This window comes from Salvelinus alpinus, chromosome 8 (assembly GCF_045679555.1).
Source record: "Salvelinus alpinus chromosome 8, SLU_Salpinus.1, whole genome shotgun sequence".
Taxonomy (NCBI): domain Eukaryota; kingdom Metazoa; phylum Chordata; class Actinopteri; order Salmoniformes; family Salmonidae; genus Salvelinus; species Salvelinus alpinus.
The window spans coordinates 24,534,029-24,550,508 of NC_092093.1; the positions used below are offsets into that span (position 1 = coordinate 24,534,029).

The following is a 16,480-nucleotide window of genomic DNA, read 5'->3' on the forward strand; positions in this document are numbered from 1 at the left end:
GTGTCAGAGGAAGGCCCTAAAAATTGTCAGACCCCAGCCACCCCAGTCATAGACTGTTCTCTCTACTACCGCATGGCAAGCGGTACCAGAGTGCCAAGTCTTGGACAAAAAGGCTTCTCAACAGTTTTTACCCCCAAGCCATAAGACTGCTGAACAGGTAATAAAATGGCTACCCGGGCTATTTGCATTGTGTGCCCCCCCAACCCCTCTTTTACGCTGCTGCTACTCTCTGTTAATCATATATGCATAGTCACTTTAACGATACATTCATGTACATACTACCTCAATTGGCCCGTCCAACCAGTGCCCCCGCATATTGGCTAACCGGGCTATCTGCATTGTGTCCCGCCACCCACCAACCGCCAACCCCTCTTTTACGCTACTGCTACTCTCTGTTTATCATATATGTGTAGCGTGGTTCATTCTGCGTTGTGTATTTTTTTAATTAGGACGCTGCCACAACTGATGGTCTGCTCGTTGAAATCTTTTTATTTGCCCTGCACACGAAGAGACAACACACACGTTACCCTTGGTGCAGTCACAGCTCTCCGGCACCTTGCTAGCCGAGGGTCAGGCAAAAGGGCGCCAAAAGGAATTAACAGGTGCTGCGTGCACACACTCGCTGCACAACAGCATATACAAGTAAAACTATACAGAACATAATTCTGACAAAATAAAAGACATACCTGCACACGAAGAGACAACACACACGTTACCCTTGGTGCAGTCACAGCTCTCCGGCACCTGCGCGAGCACATGGACACTCACTCAACCACTGTCACAAGTACTCAGAAGTTACAACAGATACCCCAGTCAGTGAGCTCTGTGAAACTTGTTAACATAAATTCCTACACTGTCCACACTATAACAAACGTATGGTTGCAAAACAGTACATTGTATAACCTTATGACGGTTTTATATTAAACAGTTTCGGAGCCAAGGACAACATACCTTGCTAGCCGAGGGTCAGGCAAAAGGGAACGATAAAGTGGTATGGGAATACAGATAACCCGCGATGGGCCAAACCAAAATATACAAAACTTTTACAATCACTTGTATGTACAATATTGGTATGAAAAAGTGTTTGTACACCAAATAAAAACATTAGCTATGCAGCTGTAATTAAATAAAAAAATACACTGAATTATTATTATTATTATCAAATTATTAACATCCCCTCTTGACCTGGCCTATTTGAATTGGTCCTTGTGTGCAATTTGGTGCGTAATCTAGGGGAACAACATCACACTGCTACATATGCATAGTCACTTTAACCATATCTACATGTACATACTACCACAATCAGCCCGACTAACCGGTGTCTGTATGTAGCCTCGCTACTGTTATAGCCTCGCTACTGTATATATCCTCGCTACTGTTATTTTTCACTGTCATTTTACTGTTGTTTTTATTTCTTTACTTACCTATTGTTCACCTAATATCTTTTTTGCACTGTTGTTTAGACCCTGTAAGTAAGAATTTCACTGTAAGGTATTCGGCGCACGTGACAAATAAACTTTGGTTTGATTTAGTTGCCTTGGTGACATGCGTGTCTGGAAGCAGGCGGCACAAAGCCACCCTTCGCCCAAAACTACCCAGAAATCAGTGCCTTAAAGGCTTGTGCCTTACCTGCCAATGAGGAGGAACTCTCCTCCAGCCACACCCAGACGTCTCATGGCCATTAGGAGGCCGCGTACAGTCATTCCCTCACAGAAACACACCACCACGCGAGCCTTGGGCAAACGATCACGGAGCTTCTTAAGCAGGCGGTCAAAGTGCTTCTCTCCAGCGTTGCTGTAGATCTTGTCAGAGTGGGCGATGCACAAACCCTCCTGGGTGGCCAGCTCCTTGAAGGCCTCCATGCCACTCTCCCCATAGTTTCCTAGGGTTCAGAGAGAAACAGAGGGGTAAGTCACCACTGCAGACACAAAATGGCCAACGAGGAGTCACCATTTTGGAACAGAAAATGCTCAAGTCCCTCCAGGCTGATAGTGACTGGATTCAGCCATACTAACAACTGTGGTAGTCTGATGACTTTGAGTCGTCAGGCCGTGAGTGTATTGTGACTGTGCTGCTGTCCTGATCCATCTTCTGATATAGCCAGATAGTCTAGTGCCTACTGATTGCAATCAGGGATGCTGAATGGGGTGGAGAGGACTGCGCTACATTTTCCCATGATAACATCCTAATCAGTTGTACAAGCTTTGCAATGCTGTCTTATTTTACATACATAGACTGTGTCTGAAATGGCATCATGTTCCCTATGTAGTGCACTGCTTTTGACCAGAGCTGATGAAGCTCTGGCCAAAATAAGTGCACTGTAGAGGAAGGGTGCCATTTGGGACATAGTCCTAGTAGTGCATAGAGGATGCTGCATAGAGGATTATGTATATTCAAAGTGCTGGCTTCAATCAAAGATGTGTCTGCAATGTTAATGCAGTGCCTTTGTTTACACAATCATTGTCCTCATACACACCTGTCTTATTCTGAAAAATGAGAAAGGGCTGAATTGGCAGCACACTAATGCATTACTCTGGCATGATATTATAGACTAGGCCCCAATTGTTAGTTTGCCAGTATAGCAGTTCTATCTGAACAGGTGAATTCACATAATGGTTGATCAATTATAAACCCCTTAGATTCATAGCATTTCAATGTAAGCATTTCAGTGTTGTATTTCAGTCAAATTTTTCATATCAATTAACACATTCACTCAATTTTCATCTCACTGCAGATACCACACTTTTAACCAATCCAAAAGCATTCCCAAAGTGCAGAAACACCATTTACCCAATACACTTAATATTCTAAACGTCAAATAGGCAAGTAGGCCTATAGTTCAAACTGAAGAGATGTGTTTAGTTAGATCCAATGAATCCAATGTCGTGGCCATCACATTGGGCAAAATCGTCCATGTAGGAGATCAAAACAGTGGTCCTGTACTCTGACTGTGGCTACTACACATACTGTTATCCTCCACTGTTTTCCTTCGCATACAACACCCTTATTATGCCAACACTCCTATCTCTGTTCCCAGTGGACTGCTACCTACCGGGTCTGGTGACAGTCAGATACCTGGCACCCCCTAGCTGAGCCTCATGGCACTTCACCTCCACTCTCTTCTGGCCCTGCCTGCCCCTCAACCTGACCGTGACCTGTGAACTTTGTGACTCCCCTACAGGTTTCTAGTCTTGAAAAACCAGACCCTAGGTAACACAGTAACTAAGGTCTGGTTTCAATGATGGACTCTTTTGGCATAGAGGAACTACATCACTGCCTCAATGCTACGCCAATAAGGGGAATAAAAACCTTCTGAGGAATCTCCAGACAAATCACGATGCAGACATGCCAGAACGTCATGATTCAAAAGCGACGTTTTCAGGCACAACCTTTACAGTGGTTTTGGTTAAGATAGTTGATGCATACTAGCCACTTGTGAAAAGCACTCATTAAAAATAACCTCTGTGATCTCCATCTTGCTAGCGACTATTTTGTATTTTATTCAAGCAGATAAAGTAGTAACGTAGGCAGTGACGTAGTTCCTCTATGCAAAAGAGTCCATCATTGAAACCAGACCTTAGTCACTGTGTTGCCTAGAGTCTGGTTTTCCAGACTAACTGGTTTCTAGGTTCCACCTTTACAAGCTGATCCAAAGTTCGACCCTCCATTTAGGGCCTGTCTATCACATATCCCTCTAACAACTCCCAGAATTCCTTAGTGGCCATACACTCCGCCTGTCAATCATTACCTACTCTCATCATTAGGTACATTTCATTGAGGTTTACGCTGAGGAGCCTTGGCTAATTGCTAATGGCAGAGATTTACTTGTAGTAACTACAGTTTAGCTATCTCCACATCTCATTCTACCCTCTTCCACTGACAATAGTGGTAAACTGGTTAAAGAGTTTTATGTGATTGAGTTACATGGTGTGTGTTTGCATTGTGGAGTACTCTACTGGTATATTAACAAGTTCAGCACCCTGGACAGCGCACTCACACACAGCCGATAACACCTTCAGACAGGTGCTGCTGAGAAGCTATGTGGGCTGCTGTATTGATGTGCTGGTATTTCAGGTATTGAGGGGCATTGCCAGAACCCCTTTGCAAGCTGTGCTTAGACTACACATCCCTCCCAACCAGGGGTTAGATATGATGGAAACACACTCAACACAGTAATTCCGCTACATCTGAATAGCAATAACACAGATGGGAGTTGATTTCTATCAATACACATAACGGGGGAATTTTGGATGTATTAGTTACACACATAGAATTAGAATTACTAGTATGGATGGACCAGCGGGATTCTATTTCTATGATTCCGCCCAGAGATACTTTAAATGACTATTTAATGATGTGGTTCCACCACCTGTAACCCCAGCCTGATAGTAGGATACACCGCACAGAGCAGAGGGGAAACAGTCCATTAGTGCCCCTGTTGAATATGGATAGGCTGATTGATTAATTAAGACATGCTTAGGAATAATGAAGATGATAGAGCATGCCTGTTATTTTCTAATGGAATAGAATTAGCATCAAATGTAACATCCTGGGAGACAGAACATCTAGCATCCCATCTAATTCCCTTTTAATATAAATAGATACAAATAAACACCAAAATGCATTTCCATTCTGATAACATTTTGACAACAATTTGACTGAATTGTGGCTTGAGAGATTGGATGTGTTTCTGGGGTGTGGGTGTGATGAACGGCTAAAGAACCGACTTTGCCTGTGGTGTGTGAATACTTATACTGCACCAGATGTATAGTTCTGTCTGGAGAGAGGGAATTCCATTACACAGCAAGTTTCCCTCCAATGCAATATTGCACATAGGAGCACACCCATAGGGAGGAGGACAGGGAGGAGGACACACATACTTGCTAGCAAGTACTTATCTGTGTACAAACCACATTAACAATTTATCCACCACCTCTATAGCTAGGCATATTTATCTTAAGCATTGATTTCTTATCTCAAACCCAAACACATACGAGACAAAATCAACTTGACAGCATGTAAAAACCCTCTCCAAAGCCGAGCCAGTCCTCCTATGCCTACTGGGCCTAATCCTATCCTACCCCACACACAGCTTTCAGGACCCCTGTGTTGAGTGGGTTGAGTGACTCACCCTCCGTGTGTACCGCAGACACGTAGGTCCAGTTGTAGCGCTTGACTATGTCCAGCATGGCCCGGGCCTGGAGCGTGTCAGAGGGCACGACCCGCAGGAAGTACTTAAACAGAGTCTTGTCGCTCAGGTCGATACTGGTCGCTGAGTAAGCAATCTGGGGAATGTTGAAGAGCTGTAGGAGGTTCTGTACCTGGATGGCAACGGAGCTGGAACCCGGCCCAATCACCCCCGCAATAGGCTTCTTGGAGGGCGGGGGTTGGTTGGACGGCGTGCCGTCTATGCACCACTTGGAGCCGTCCTTGTCATCCCGGATCGAGATGAGGGAATCCCGGATGAACTCAATGCTCTGCTCCAGGGCCACGGAGGAGTGCCAGCAGGAGTCCCGGATCTCACAGCCCAGGCTGATGTTGGGGAGCAGGAAAGGGTCGGCATTGATTCTGTCCAGGGTGTGGAACATGGCCTCTACCCGCTGGATGCCGTACTGCTCCCGAACATCCCCACACTTTCGGTCAGCCACTTTTTCAGCAGACGGCTGGTGGTGGACGGAGAAGAGGGCACCGATTATCACATCTCCATCCATCCGGGCCACGGAGCGGGGTGCGGCTCGCGGGACTGCCGACCTCTCATAGATGTTGCTTTTGTGGGACAGCACGAGGACGTCGAAGAACAGCGTCGGAAGACACAGGATCGCGAGGAAACCCATATTTACACGTGCCATATTCCACATCGCGTGAGCGGTGCCAGCTGCACGGGCATACTATTCGCTCCGGGCAGTTGAGCAGAAACGTTGACTGTCTCTCAGTATATCCACGTTTAACCCAGTGACCATAGTTTGGAAACACAGCGCCCTGAGCATATCCAAACAGACCTGGAGAGAGATCATAAAAGATCAAGCAAGATTGTGAAGGCAGCAACAGATATGCAACGTCTTACAGTTATCATATAGTCTCTAAATTACATGGGTTTGAAAATAATGGTGTCCCTCGCAATAAACACGAGCATATTCTTATTAAATTGACTAGGTTCATAGCCCAAACACAACATGCCTACTAGAAATAAGGCTAATTCAGTATCCCTTTGCAAACATGAACTGCAGAACATAAAACAAGAATTCGATTAAATTCAATATACTTTATTTATCCCACAGGGGGCAATTATCTTTACACGTTCATTGAGAATAACACTGAAGTCAATTTTTTTTTGTCGTTCGATTGTCGCAGACAGGTAACATAAATTATAGCATACTTAAAATTCGAGGCAGTTTATCATCGTTTCCCCCCATTTCCCCATAAGAGCATATGGCATCGCTCCCTCCGTCCATTGACAAACCGAGTTGCCGAGAAGGCCATTTCAGCACAATGGACAGCGCACTAACGAACTCCTACGATAATTGAAGAAACGGCTTCGTACAGGTGCTGCTGATGTAGGCTACTGCCTAGTGAAGCTATGTGCTGGTATTTCCACGGTTTAGAAAGTATCTAATTGAGTTCCTAAACCAATCAATGTTAATTTATATTCCCTTCATTAGTCACTACTGAACAAATCCTTGATACCCAGTCTGATGACATGGAACATCGTTGCACTGAGTGGTGTGAAATTATATTTGAACATACATCAGATTTCCACGCTGTCTCTAGGTATATAAGCCATATATCATGCTCTGTACGATCCAACGCGCAGCATGCAATATTTTTCACCCTCATCTGCCCGAATTCATTGCTCACAAACCTCAGTGGCCTGATTCCAAACATTCAATGATATTTCATTATCGAACAGGAGAGAAGCCGATACATAGTCCTTACACTTTAGCTGTCCTTGTCACGAGCATATCAAAACCGACACCTGCCCTAACCTGTACATCTCTTCTTTCATAAAATAATTTGGTAGAAAAACTTGGGACGTACCTGAATCCGCGAGACATATCGCGTGTCTTGCTCGGTCTTCTGTGCAGCGCGGTCCTTGGCTTTGATAGTTGAGTTTGTATCGCTCGAACGGACGTTTTTTTCTCGCTCCTCCAGTGAGAGCACGAGAGCCCCCCACCCCTCCTCTTCTTTTTCTCTCGCTCTGACAGTTTCTCACCACATTTCATAAACCGGGTCATAAAAGCTGCAGCCTTAATAGGGCAAAACGCTGAACGTTTAAAACCCCACTACATGTCACTTATTCTTAGACAATAGACAATCGTATCATTCTTCACACGAGGGTTAATCAGCCTCAAACAGTGGTGCCGCATTGGAGAGTTGAGCGGTCTGCGAGCCGCCTAGACAGGTAAGATAAATGGTATTTGTCTACAGAATTGTGACCCTGCCATTACCCCATGCCACAACGGGACCCGTCTCACAGCAGAAACACATTCACAAAAACACACATTGAGAATACCCCCATTTTTTTGTAAGTGGTTGACCAGGCAATGGAGGAATCATCAATCAAATGTTATTTTTTCTATTAAGGGTTGAGAGACCATCATCGTGGTCCACCCTAGCTAATCCACCTATAGGCTATACATTGTACATTTTGATCCACACTATCTGACCTTTAAAAGCGGAGGGCACTGGATGGATGCCAGAAATGCCTGCTGGTTGCAGTCTGACTTAAATCGAAGTAGTAACCTTTTAAGGAAGCACCTCAAGGATCGAAAAATCTGGGCTTCCCACCTATATTTGAAGTTGAATACCTTAACTGGTAAAGCAGAAGAGGTAGATTTAGTTAATTGGTAAAAGTCAACTGGTATTTTGCAAATGCGAAAGTTCTGCCATTTTTGGAGGGGTGCTTGGTTTAGAGTTGGGTCATTTCTGTGCCCAAATGGGTTTGGGCGACAGCAGAGGAAGAACTGTACATAATATCAAACAGCGTTTGGAAAAATAATTAGAACTAACAAGGACTTCACGAAGCTAGAAAGGGGCTTGTTCCGTGGGCACGCGGGGAGCCAGTAGCAGAAGGCGTTTAATCAGTAAACAATCGGAGCGTGTACTAGGACATGTCTCCCTGACACGCACCCCGTGGAGTGTGAATATGGAGACCGCGCATAATTATGTGTGTGTCTGAGAGAGAGAAAGAGAGAGCGAGAACACTTATTAGGAATGGTTGACACACGGCGTTAGCCTACTGTTGTAGCCTGCCTACCTCTTTGGTGGTTGTGACTAGCAACGACCGGAAGTTACTTTTCGTTGCAGGTTAGGAGAGCATTTTAGCTAACCCGTACCCTTTTCCTAACCTTAACCTAATTATCCTAACATACTATTCTAATTATCCTAATCTGCTATGAAAAAGTCACTTCTGGTCGTAGCGATATACCACATAGTCAAAACCCTATTTGATAGCCTACCGAGAACAGTCAATGGGATCAGTGATGTAAAGTACTTATGTAATAAATACTGTAAAGTACTACTTGTCGTTTTTTGGGGGTATCTATACTTCACTATTTATATTTTTGACAACTTTTACTTTTACCCCACTAGACGCATAAAGAAAATAATGTACTTTTTACTCCATACATTTTCCCTGACACCCAAAAGTACTCGTTACGTTTGTAATGCCTAGCAGGGCATGAAAATGGTCAAATTCATGCACTTATCAAGAGAACATCCCTGGTCATCTCCACTGCCTCTGATCTGACAGACTCACTAAACACAGATGCTTCGTCTGTACATTATATCTGAGTGTTGGAGTGTGCCCCTGGGTATCCGTAAATATGTTTTTAAAAATGGTGCCGTCTGGTTTGCTTAGTATGAGGAATTAGAAATGATTTATTCTTATACCTTCAATACTTAAGTATATTTAAAACCAAATACCTTTAGACTTCTACTCAAGTAGTAATTTACTGGGTGACATTCACTTTTACTTGAGTAATTTTCAATTAAGTTATCTTTACTTTTACTCAAGAATGACAATTGGGTACTTTTTCCACCACTGAATGGAATTTAAGATACTGAAGGCTATAGCAGATGTTACCTGAGCACAATGACAAGCGTGACCATAGGCCAGACAGAACCGTGTGAAAATGCACTAAAATAACATTATAAGTCACTGACTGTCCCACTCAACCATATCCAAATATGCCTATCAGTCAAGACAACCTGAGTCCCTTACAGTACCAGTCAAAAGTTTGGGCACACCTACTCATTCCAATGTTTTTCTTTATTTTTACTATGTTCTACATTGTATAATAATAGTGAAGACATCACAACTATGAAATAACACATGTAGAATCATGTATTAACCAATAAATTGTGAAACAAATCAAAATATATTTTATATTTGTAGCCACCCTTTGCCTTGATGACAGCTTTGCACACTCTTGGCATTCTCTCAACGAGCTTCACGAGGTAGTCACCTGGAATGAATTTCAATTAACAGGTCCGCCTTGTTAAAAGTTAATATGTGGAATTTCTTGCCTTAATGAATTTGAGCCAATCAGTTGTGTTGTGACAAGGTAGGGGTGGTACACAGAAGATAGCCCTATTTGGTAAAGGACCAAGTCCATTTTATGGCAAGAACAGCTCAGATAAGCAAAGAAAAACAACAGTCCATCATTATTTTAAGACATGAAGGTCAGTCAATCCGGAAATGTTAAGAACTTTGAAAGTTTCTTCAAGGGCGTCACAAAAACCATCAAGTGCTATGATGAAACTGGCTCTCATGAGGACCACCACAGGAAAGGAAGACCCAGAGATACCTCTGCTGCAGAGGATAAGTTCATTAGAGTTAACTGCACCTCAGATTGCAGCCCAAATAAATGCTTCACAGAATTCAAGTAACAGACACATCTCAACATCAACTGTTCAGAGGAGACTGTGTGAATCAGGCCTTCATGGTCGAATTGTTGCAAAGAAACCACTACTAAAGAACAACAATAAGAAGAGATTTGCTTGGGCCAAGAAACACGAGCAATGGACATTAGACCGGTGAAAATCTGTCCTTTGGTCTGAAGAGTCAAAATTTAGATTTTTGGTTCCAACCACCATGTCTTTGTGAGACACAGAGTAGGTGAATGGATGATCTCTGCATGTGTGGTTCTCACCATGAAGCATGGAGGAGGAGGTGTGATGGTGTGAAGGTGCTTTGCTGGTGACACTGTCTGTGATTTATTTAGAATTCAAGGCACACTTAACCAGCATGGCTCCACAGCATTCTGCAGCGATACGCCATCCCATCTAGTTTGCATTGTTTTTCAACAGGACAATGACCCAAAACACACCTCCAGTCTGTGTAAGGGCTATTTGACAAAGAAGGAGAGTGATGGAGTGCTGCATCAGATGACCTGACCTCCACAATCACCCGACCTCAACCCAATTGAGATGGTTTGGGATGAGTTGGACCTCAGAGTGAAGGAAAAGTAGCCACCAACTGCTCAGCATATGTGGGAACTCCTTCAAGACTGTTGGAAAAGCATTCCTCATGAAGTTGGTTGAGAGAATGCCAAGAGTTTGCAAAGCTGTCATCAAGGCAAAGGGGTGGCTACTTTTAAGAATCTCAAATATAAAATATATTTTGATTTGTTTAACATGTTTTTGTTACATGATTCCATATGTGTTGTTTTATAGTTTTGATGTCTTCACTATTTTTCTCCAATGTAGAAAATAGTAAAAATAAAGAAAAACCTGTGAATGAGTAGGTGGGTCCAAACTTTTGACTGGTACTGTATGTTGAGCCAGAGAGCAATGTAGGCCTATTGCAACCCCCCTCAATCAGAAATAAATTCACATAGACTTGATGGGAAAATATAGCCTGCGTCAATGGTAAAAATAATGAATTAATAAACGTATCCACAAATTCAAATAAGTGGCACACAGCATCATGCGTTGGACAGCTTCAGCACCAAGGACAGTGACTCCAACCAACCTTCTTTTTTAAAGCAACAGACTGCCCTCTGGTGTTTGCCGAATATCTTTTTAAACATTCTTATAGTGCCTTCAGAAAGTATTTATACCCCTCGACCTATTCCACATTTTGTTGTGTTACAGCCTGAAATCAAAATGGATTAAATATTTATTTTTTCTAACCCATCTACACACAATGTCCCATAATGACAAAGTGAAAACATGTTTTTAGACATTTTTGCAAATGTATTGAAAATGAAATACAGAAATATCTCATTTACATAAGTATTCTCACCCCTGAGTTAATACATTGTAGAAGCATCTTTGGTAGCGATTGCAGCTGTGAGTCTTTCTGGGTAAATCTCTAAGAGGTTTCCACACCTTTATTGTGCAACATTTGTCCATTATTCTTTTCAATATTCTTCAAGCTCTTTCAAATTAATTGTTGATCATTGCTAGACAACCATTTTCAGGTCTTGCCATAGATTTTCAAGTAGATTTAAGTGAAATCTGTAGCTTTGTCACTCAGGAACATTCACTGTCTTCTTCGTAAGCAACTCCAGTGCAGATTTGGCCTTGTGTTTTGGGTTATTGTCCTGCTGAAAGGTGAATTCAAATCATATCAAATTGTATTTGTCACATGCGCCGAATACAACATGTGTTGACCTTACAGTGAAATGCTTACTTACAATCCATTAACCAACAATGCTTTAAGAAGTTTTAAGAACAATTTACATGTAGGTAGAGTTCATCTCCTAGTGTCTAGGAAAGCAGACTGAACCAGGTTTTCCTCTAGGATGTTGCTTGGGCTTAGCTCATTCTGTTTATTTTTTATCTTGAAAAACTACCCAGTCCTTAACGATTACAAGCATATCCATAACATGATGCAGCTCCCACTAGGCTTGAAAACATGGAGCGTTCTACTCAGTAATGTGTTGGATTAGATTTGCCCCAAACATAAAACTTTGTATTCAGGACAAAAAGTGAATTGCTTTGCCAAATTATTTTGCAGTATTACTTTAGTGCCGTGTTGCAAACAGGATGCATGTTTTGGAATATTTGTATTCTGTACAAGCTTCCATCTTTTCACCCTGTCTATTAGGTTAGTATTGTGGAATAACTACAATGTTGTTGATCCATCCTCTGTTTTCTCCGATCACAGCCATTAAACTCTGTTACTGTTTTAAAGTCACCATTGGCCTCATGGTGAAATCCCTGAGTGGTTTTCTTCCTCTCCATGAAACTGAGTTAGGAAGGACGCCGGTATCTTTGTAGTGACTGGGTATATTGATACACCATCCAAAGTGTAATGAATAACTTCATCATGATCAAAGGGATATTCAATGTCTGTTTTTTTATTTGTACCCTTCTACCAATAGGTGCCCTTCTTTGCGAGGCATTGGTAAACCACCTTGGTGTTTGTGGTTGAATCTGTGTTTAAAATTCACTGCTCATCTGAGGGACCTTACAGAAAATTGTATGAGTGGGGTAGAGAGATGAGGTAGTCATTCAAAAATCATGTTAAACACTATTATTCCACACAGAGTGAGTCCATGCAATGTATTATTTGACTAATTAAGCACATTTTTACTCCTGAACTTATTTAGGCTTGCCATAACAAAAGGGCTCAATACTTATTGACATTTTAGCTTTCCATTTTTAATGAATTTGTAAAAAAAATAACTAATTATGTGGTATTGTGTGTATGGCCAGTGACCAGAATAATCTACATAATCCATTTTAAATTCAGGCTGTAACAACAAAATGTGGAAGAAGTCAAGTGGTGCACTTTCTGAAGGCTCTGTAGGTCTAGTAACTTTGTAGTGCAACTTGTCTGAGCAAAGAATCGTTTATGAAACAATTTCGCCCTCTTGTGGTTATAGCTTCAACCAGCATGATACGTGATAAAAAATCATCATAGGTCTCACTATCTGACATTGCAGGTGTTTAAGGCTTCATTTACACAGGCAGGATAATTCTGATATGTTTGCCACTAGTCTATGTTTGCTATGTTTGCCATTAGTCTTTTGACCTATCAGATCTGATATTTTGCCTATAATTGGGCAAAAAAACAGATCTGTGTTGCCTATGTAAACGCAGCCTATGTAGGCCTAGCCTATGAATGTCATGAAAATGTGTGAGGTCGAATTAAACCAGTTTTTACTGAAAAGTAGGCCTACGCCTAAACATCAAATAGACTACAGACAGATAGTTCTTTGCTTGCTAGTCCTTATTGATAGGTACTCTGGGTCTGTGGTTTGTCTCGACCAAGTTAACAAAGTAACTTTTAATATTTATATTTTTAGGCTACATCAGTACATCAGTCTGCATCCCGCGCGAGCATCCCACGCAGACCCTAGACAGATGCGACCCGGACCCTGGGGCATGACCGCGGCCTCCTCTTTACATTATAGGGTCGAGGTGTGAGTCAACTTCGTCCGGCGCTCCACAACACAAATAAACATTTATGGAGACTAGACGCTATGAAACTGCCACTGCTGCTGCCCCAGGATTGTGAAGCTGATATTGATCCAGACTAACAGTGACATTTTGAGGGGTAGGGAGACGTCGTGCAGTAGGTGCTTGGGGGGACCTCAGTGTTTATCGTAGAGTTAATTAGAGATATAAGTCGGACGTAGCCTAGATACAGGTCCTATTATTTAGAAGGGTCTCCCTAAATATTCTCCTGCTATAGCTTGGGCTATATGCGGTCTCTGCAAGGTGCAAATTATGTCCAAGGATAATAGCTAAGAGTGCCTTCATCAGGGAATGCACAACTGAATGTTATTGCCAAGCCTTGGTAGTGTTTTATCCCTCTACAATATTGATGTCACTATCATGACCGGACATTGTGACAAATGGTGTGATCTCAAAACGAGTTAAGGGTACTTTAGTTCCATCTCCAGAATAATAAATGCCCAAGTGACGGCCTGTTGCTCAAGCATCGTGGCCAGACAGAACACGTACTGTGCTAGCTGCACAAACAAGGAGTTGTTAGATCTAACCACCGTTTCGAAGTCGACCCCACTTACCGCTGTGTCCCTATGTAAGGCCGCAGTGACGTGTATTCATGGATGCCAAGGAAAGCCATGCTTCCACCCAAAAATGTAGAATAAAAAAAATAAACAAATAAAAAACGTATCTTTCGTCTCACTGCGTTTCATAATTTCCCAAGAGGCTGAATGTATCTCAACAGAGAAAGCATATGTCTCTGCATGTGTAGGCCATATATCTGATGCTGTCTGGTCAAAATAAGTATGGCATTGAACGCAAGGGAAGCCAGCGAGCATTTGGCCTCACTTTATAAAAAAGTGTAAAATAATAGCCAATCAGCATTGAGCTAAAATGAGTGCGCTCAGCTCTATAAACAGTCCTGGTACACCAAAATAGTGTCAAGGGAAGACAGTTTGGGTTTGGCTTTACTCCAATCACATCAAGAGCCAAACATCATTGACAGAAACAACTTGAATTGTTGCACCTTGTTGTGTTGTTGTCCTCCGGTGGATAACTAGCTAGCTAAAATAGGATATTTCCTAAATTAGCCATGGATGGAGATAGGGATTTGGACTTGTGGTTTCACTTCATTATCCGTACTGGCCAATGATTATAATGGCGATTCTGGTCCAACCATAAATTCATACATTGTGCCCCTGGCCTGGTAGGATGGAAGTTCAATATGTAGCAAAATGTAGAAGGCTGATGTTAATTTAACTAGCTGACTCAACTTGTACTGTATGACAGAGTCATAGGCCGTTTCGTCAACATGAAAGAGAGGAGGATGGCATTGAAGTTTCTCTACAAGTAGGGTGAGTCAACATGTTTTTTTCTACTTGCACGAACGCACACACACACACACACACACACACACACACACACACACACACACACACACACACACACACACACACACACACACACACACACTCACAGAGAGAAATCATAACCATGGACAGCCACATATTTACACTGAACACAAATATAAACACAACATGTATAGTGTTGGTCCCATGTTTCATGAGCTGAAATAAAAGATCCCAGAAATGTTCCATATGCACAAAAATATTATTTCTTTCAAATGTTGCACTTAAATATGTTTACCTCCCTGTTAGTGAGCATTTCTCTTTGGTCAAGATAATCCATCCACCTGACAGGTGTGGCATATCAAGAAGTTGATTAAACAGCATGATCATTACACAGGTGCACCTTGTTCTGGGGACAATAAAAGGCCACTCTAAAATGTGCTGTTTTGTCACACAACACAATGCAACAGATGTCTCAAATTTTGAGGTAACGTACAATTGGCATGCTGACTGCCGTAATGTCCACCAGAGCTGTTGCCAGATAATTGAATGTTCATTTCGCTACCATAAGTCACCTCCAAACGTTTTTTAGAGAATTTGGCAGTACGTCCAACCGGTCTCACAACCGCAGACCACGGATAACCACGCCAGCCCAGGACCTCCACATCCGGCTTCTTCACCTGCGGGATCATCTGAGACCAGCCACCGGGACAGCTGTGGGTTTGCACAACTGAATAATTTCTGCACAAACTGTCAGAAACCGTCTCAAGTAGCTCATCTGCATGCTCGTCATCCTCACCAGGGTCTTGACCTGACTGCAGTTCGACTTCGTAACCGACTTCAGTAGGCAAATGCTCACCTTCAATGGCCACTGGCACACTGGTGAAGTGTGCTCTTCATGGATGAATCCCAGTATCAACTGTACCAGGCAGATGGCAGACATGGTGTATGGTGTCAAGTAGGCGAGCGGTTTGCTGATGGTGTTGTGGACAGAGTGCCCCCCCCCCCCAAAAAAAAAAAAACTCTATGTGAAGATGTCGAGCTTCATGAGACAAATGGTGATCACACCAGATACTTACTTATTTTTTATAAAAGTATCTGTATGCCCAGTCATGTGAAATCCGTAGATTAGTGCCTTATTTCAATTGACCGATTCCCTATATGAACCAGTAAAATCTTTGAAATTGTTGCATGTTGTGTTTATATTTTTGATCAGCGTAGCTTACGTCAATTGGACTAAATAGTTTTCGGTATCTTTTAGTTGTCACTGTATTAGATTAAGCATTGGTGATTTGATGATGTTGAAATGTTGAAGTTGAAATGGTGCTGGAATAGTGGAGGCAGCTCCTGTTTTCTTTGGGACTTGCGGTAACTCTGTGGTTCTAAATCAATAGTTATTTAGTAGTTGTGAAAATGTCGGAAACATTAACTTACTTGACCATGCTGTAGGTGTAACTGTTTGTAACTGTTTGTTACATGCATGTTTGTTACATGCAATATGCTTTGTGGACTTCACTGGACAGAGTTTGCTCTGCGGTTTTGTGATGAAATAAAGGTGTGGTTGAATTTATTATGCCACTGTGTCTCCTTATTGTCTCAGCCTTAGGCCTATATATCACGGTCGCAAGGCATTTGAACTAACAGGTAATAGAGCAAACAATGCAACTATCACAACACATAATTTGTCATATGGCTTTTTGTCTGGCTTCCCCACGCACCGCTACTGGTAG

General features: G+C 42.3%; 1 protein-coding gene and 1 long non-coding RNA gene across 3 annotated transcripts in view; both read right to left on the reverse strand.

Moving 5' to 3' along the window:
- LOC139582756 (metabotropic glutamate receptor 1-like) overlaps nucleotides 1-7,338 on the reverse strand; it is a 40,766-nt gene extending 33,428 nt beyond the window's left edge. For both annotated transcript variants that reach the window (XM_071413063.1, XM_071413065.1), the window contains exons 1-3: nucleotides 7,036-7,338; nucleotides 5,132-5,999; nucleotides 1,630-1,882 (exon numbers count right to left, since the gene is read on the reverse strand). In XM_071413063.1, the coding sequence (XP_071269164.1) occupies nucleotides 1,630-1,882; nucleotides 5,132-5,858 (980 nt within the window). In that variant the 5' untranslated portion in view covers nucleotides 5,859-5,999; nucleotides 7,036-7,338. The remainder of the gene's footprint in view (nucleotides 1-1,629; nucleotides 1,883-5,131; nucleotides 6,000-7,035) is intronic.
- Nucleotides 469-1,282, reverse strand: LOC139582758 (uncharacterized). The gene is made up of 2 exons (XR_011676418.1): nucleotides 687-1,282; nucleotides 469-559 (listed from the first exon to the last, which is right to left on the reverse strand). It is a non-coding gene; the product is annotated as an uncharacterized lncRNA (long non-coding RNA).
- Nucleotides 7,339-16,480: the final 9,142 nt, after the last annotated feature.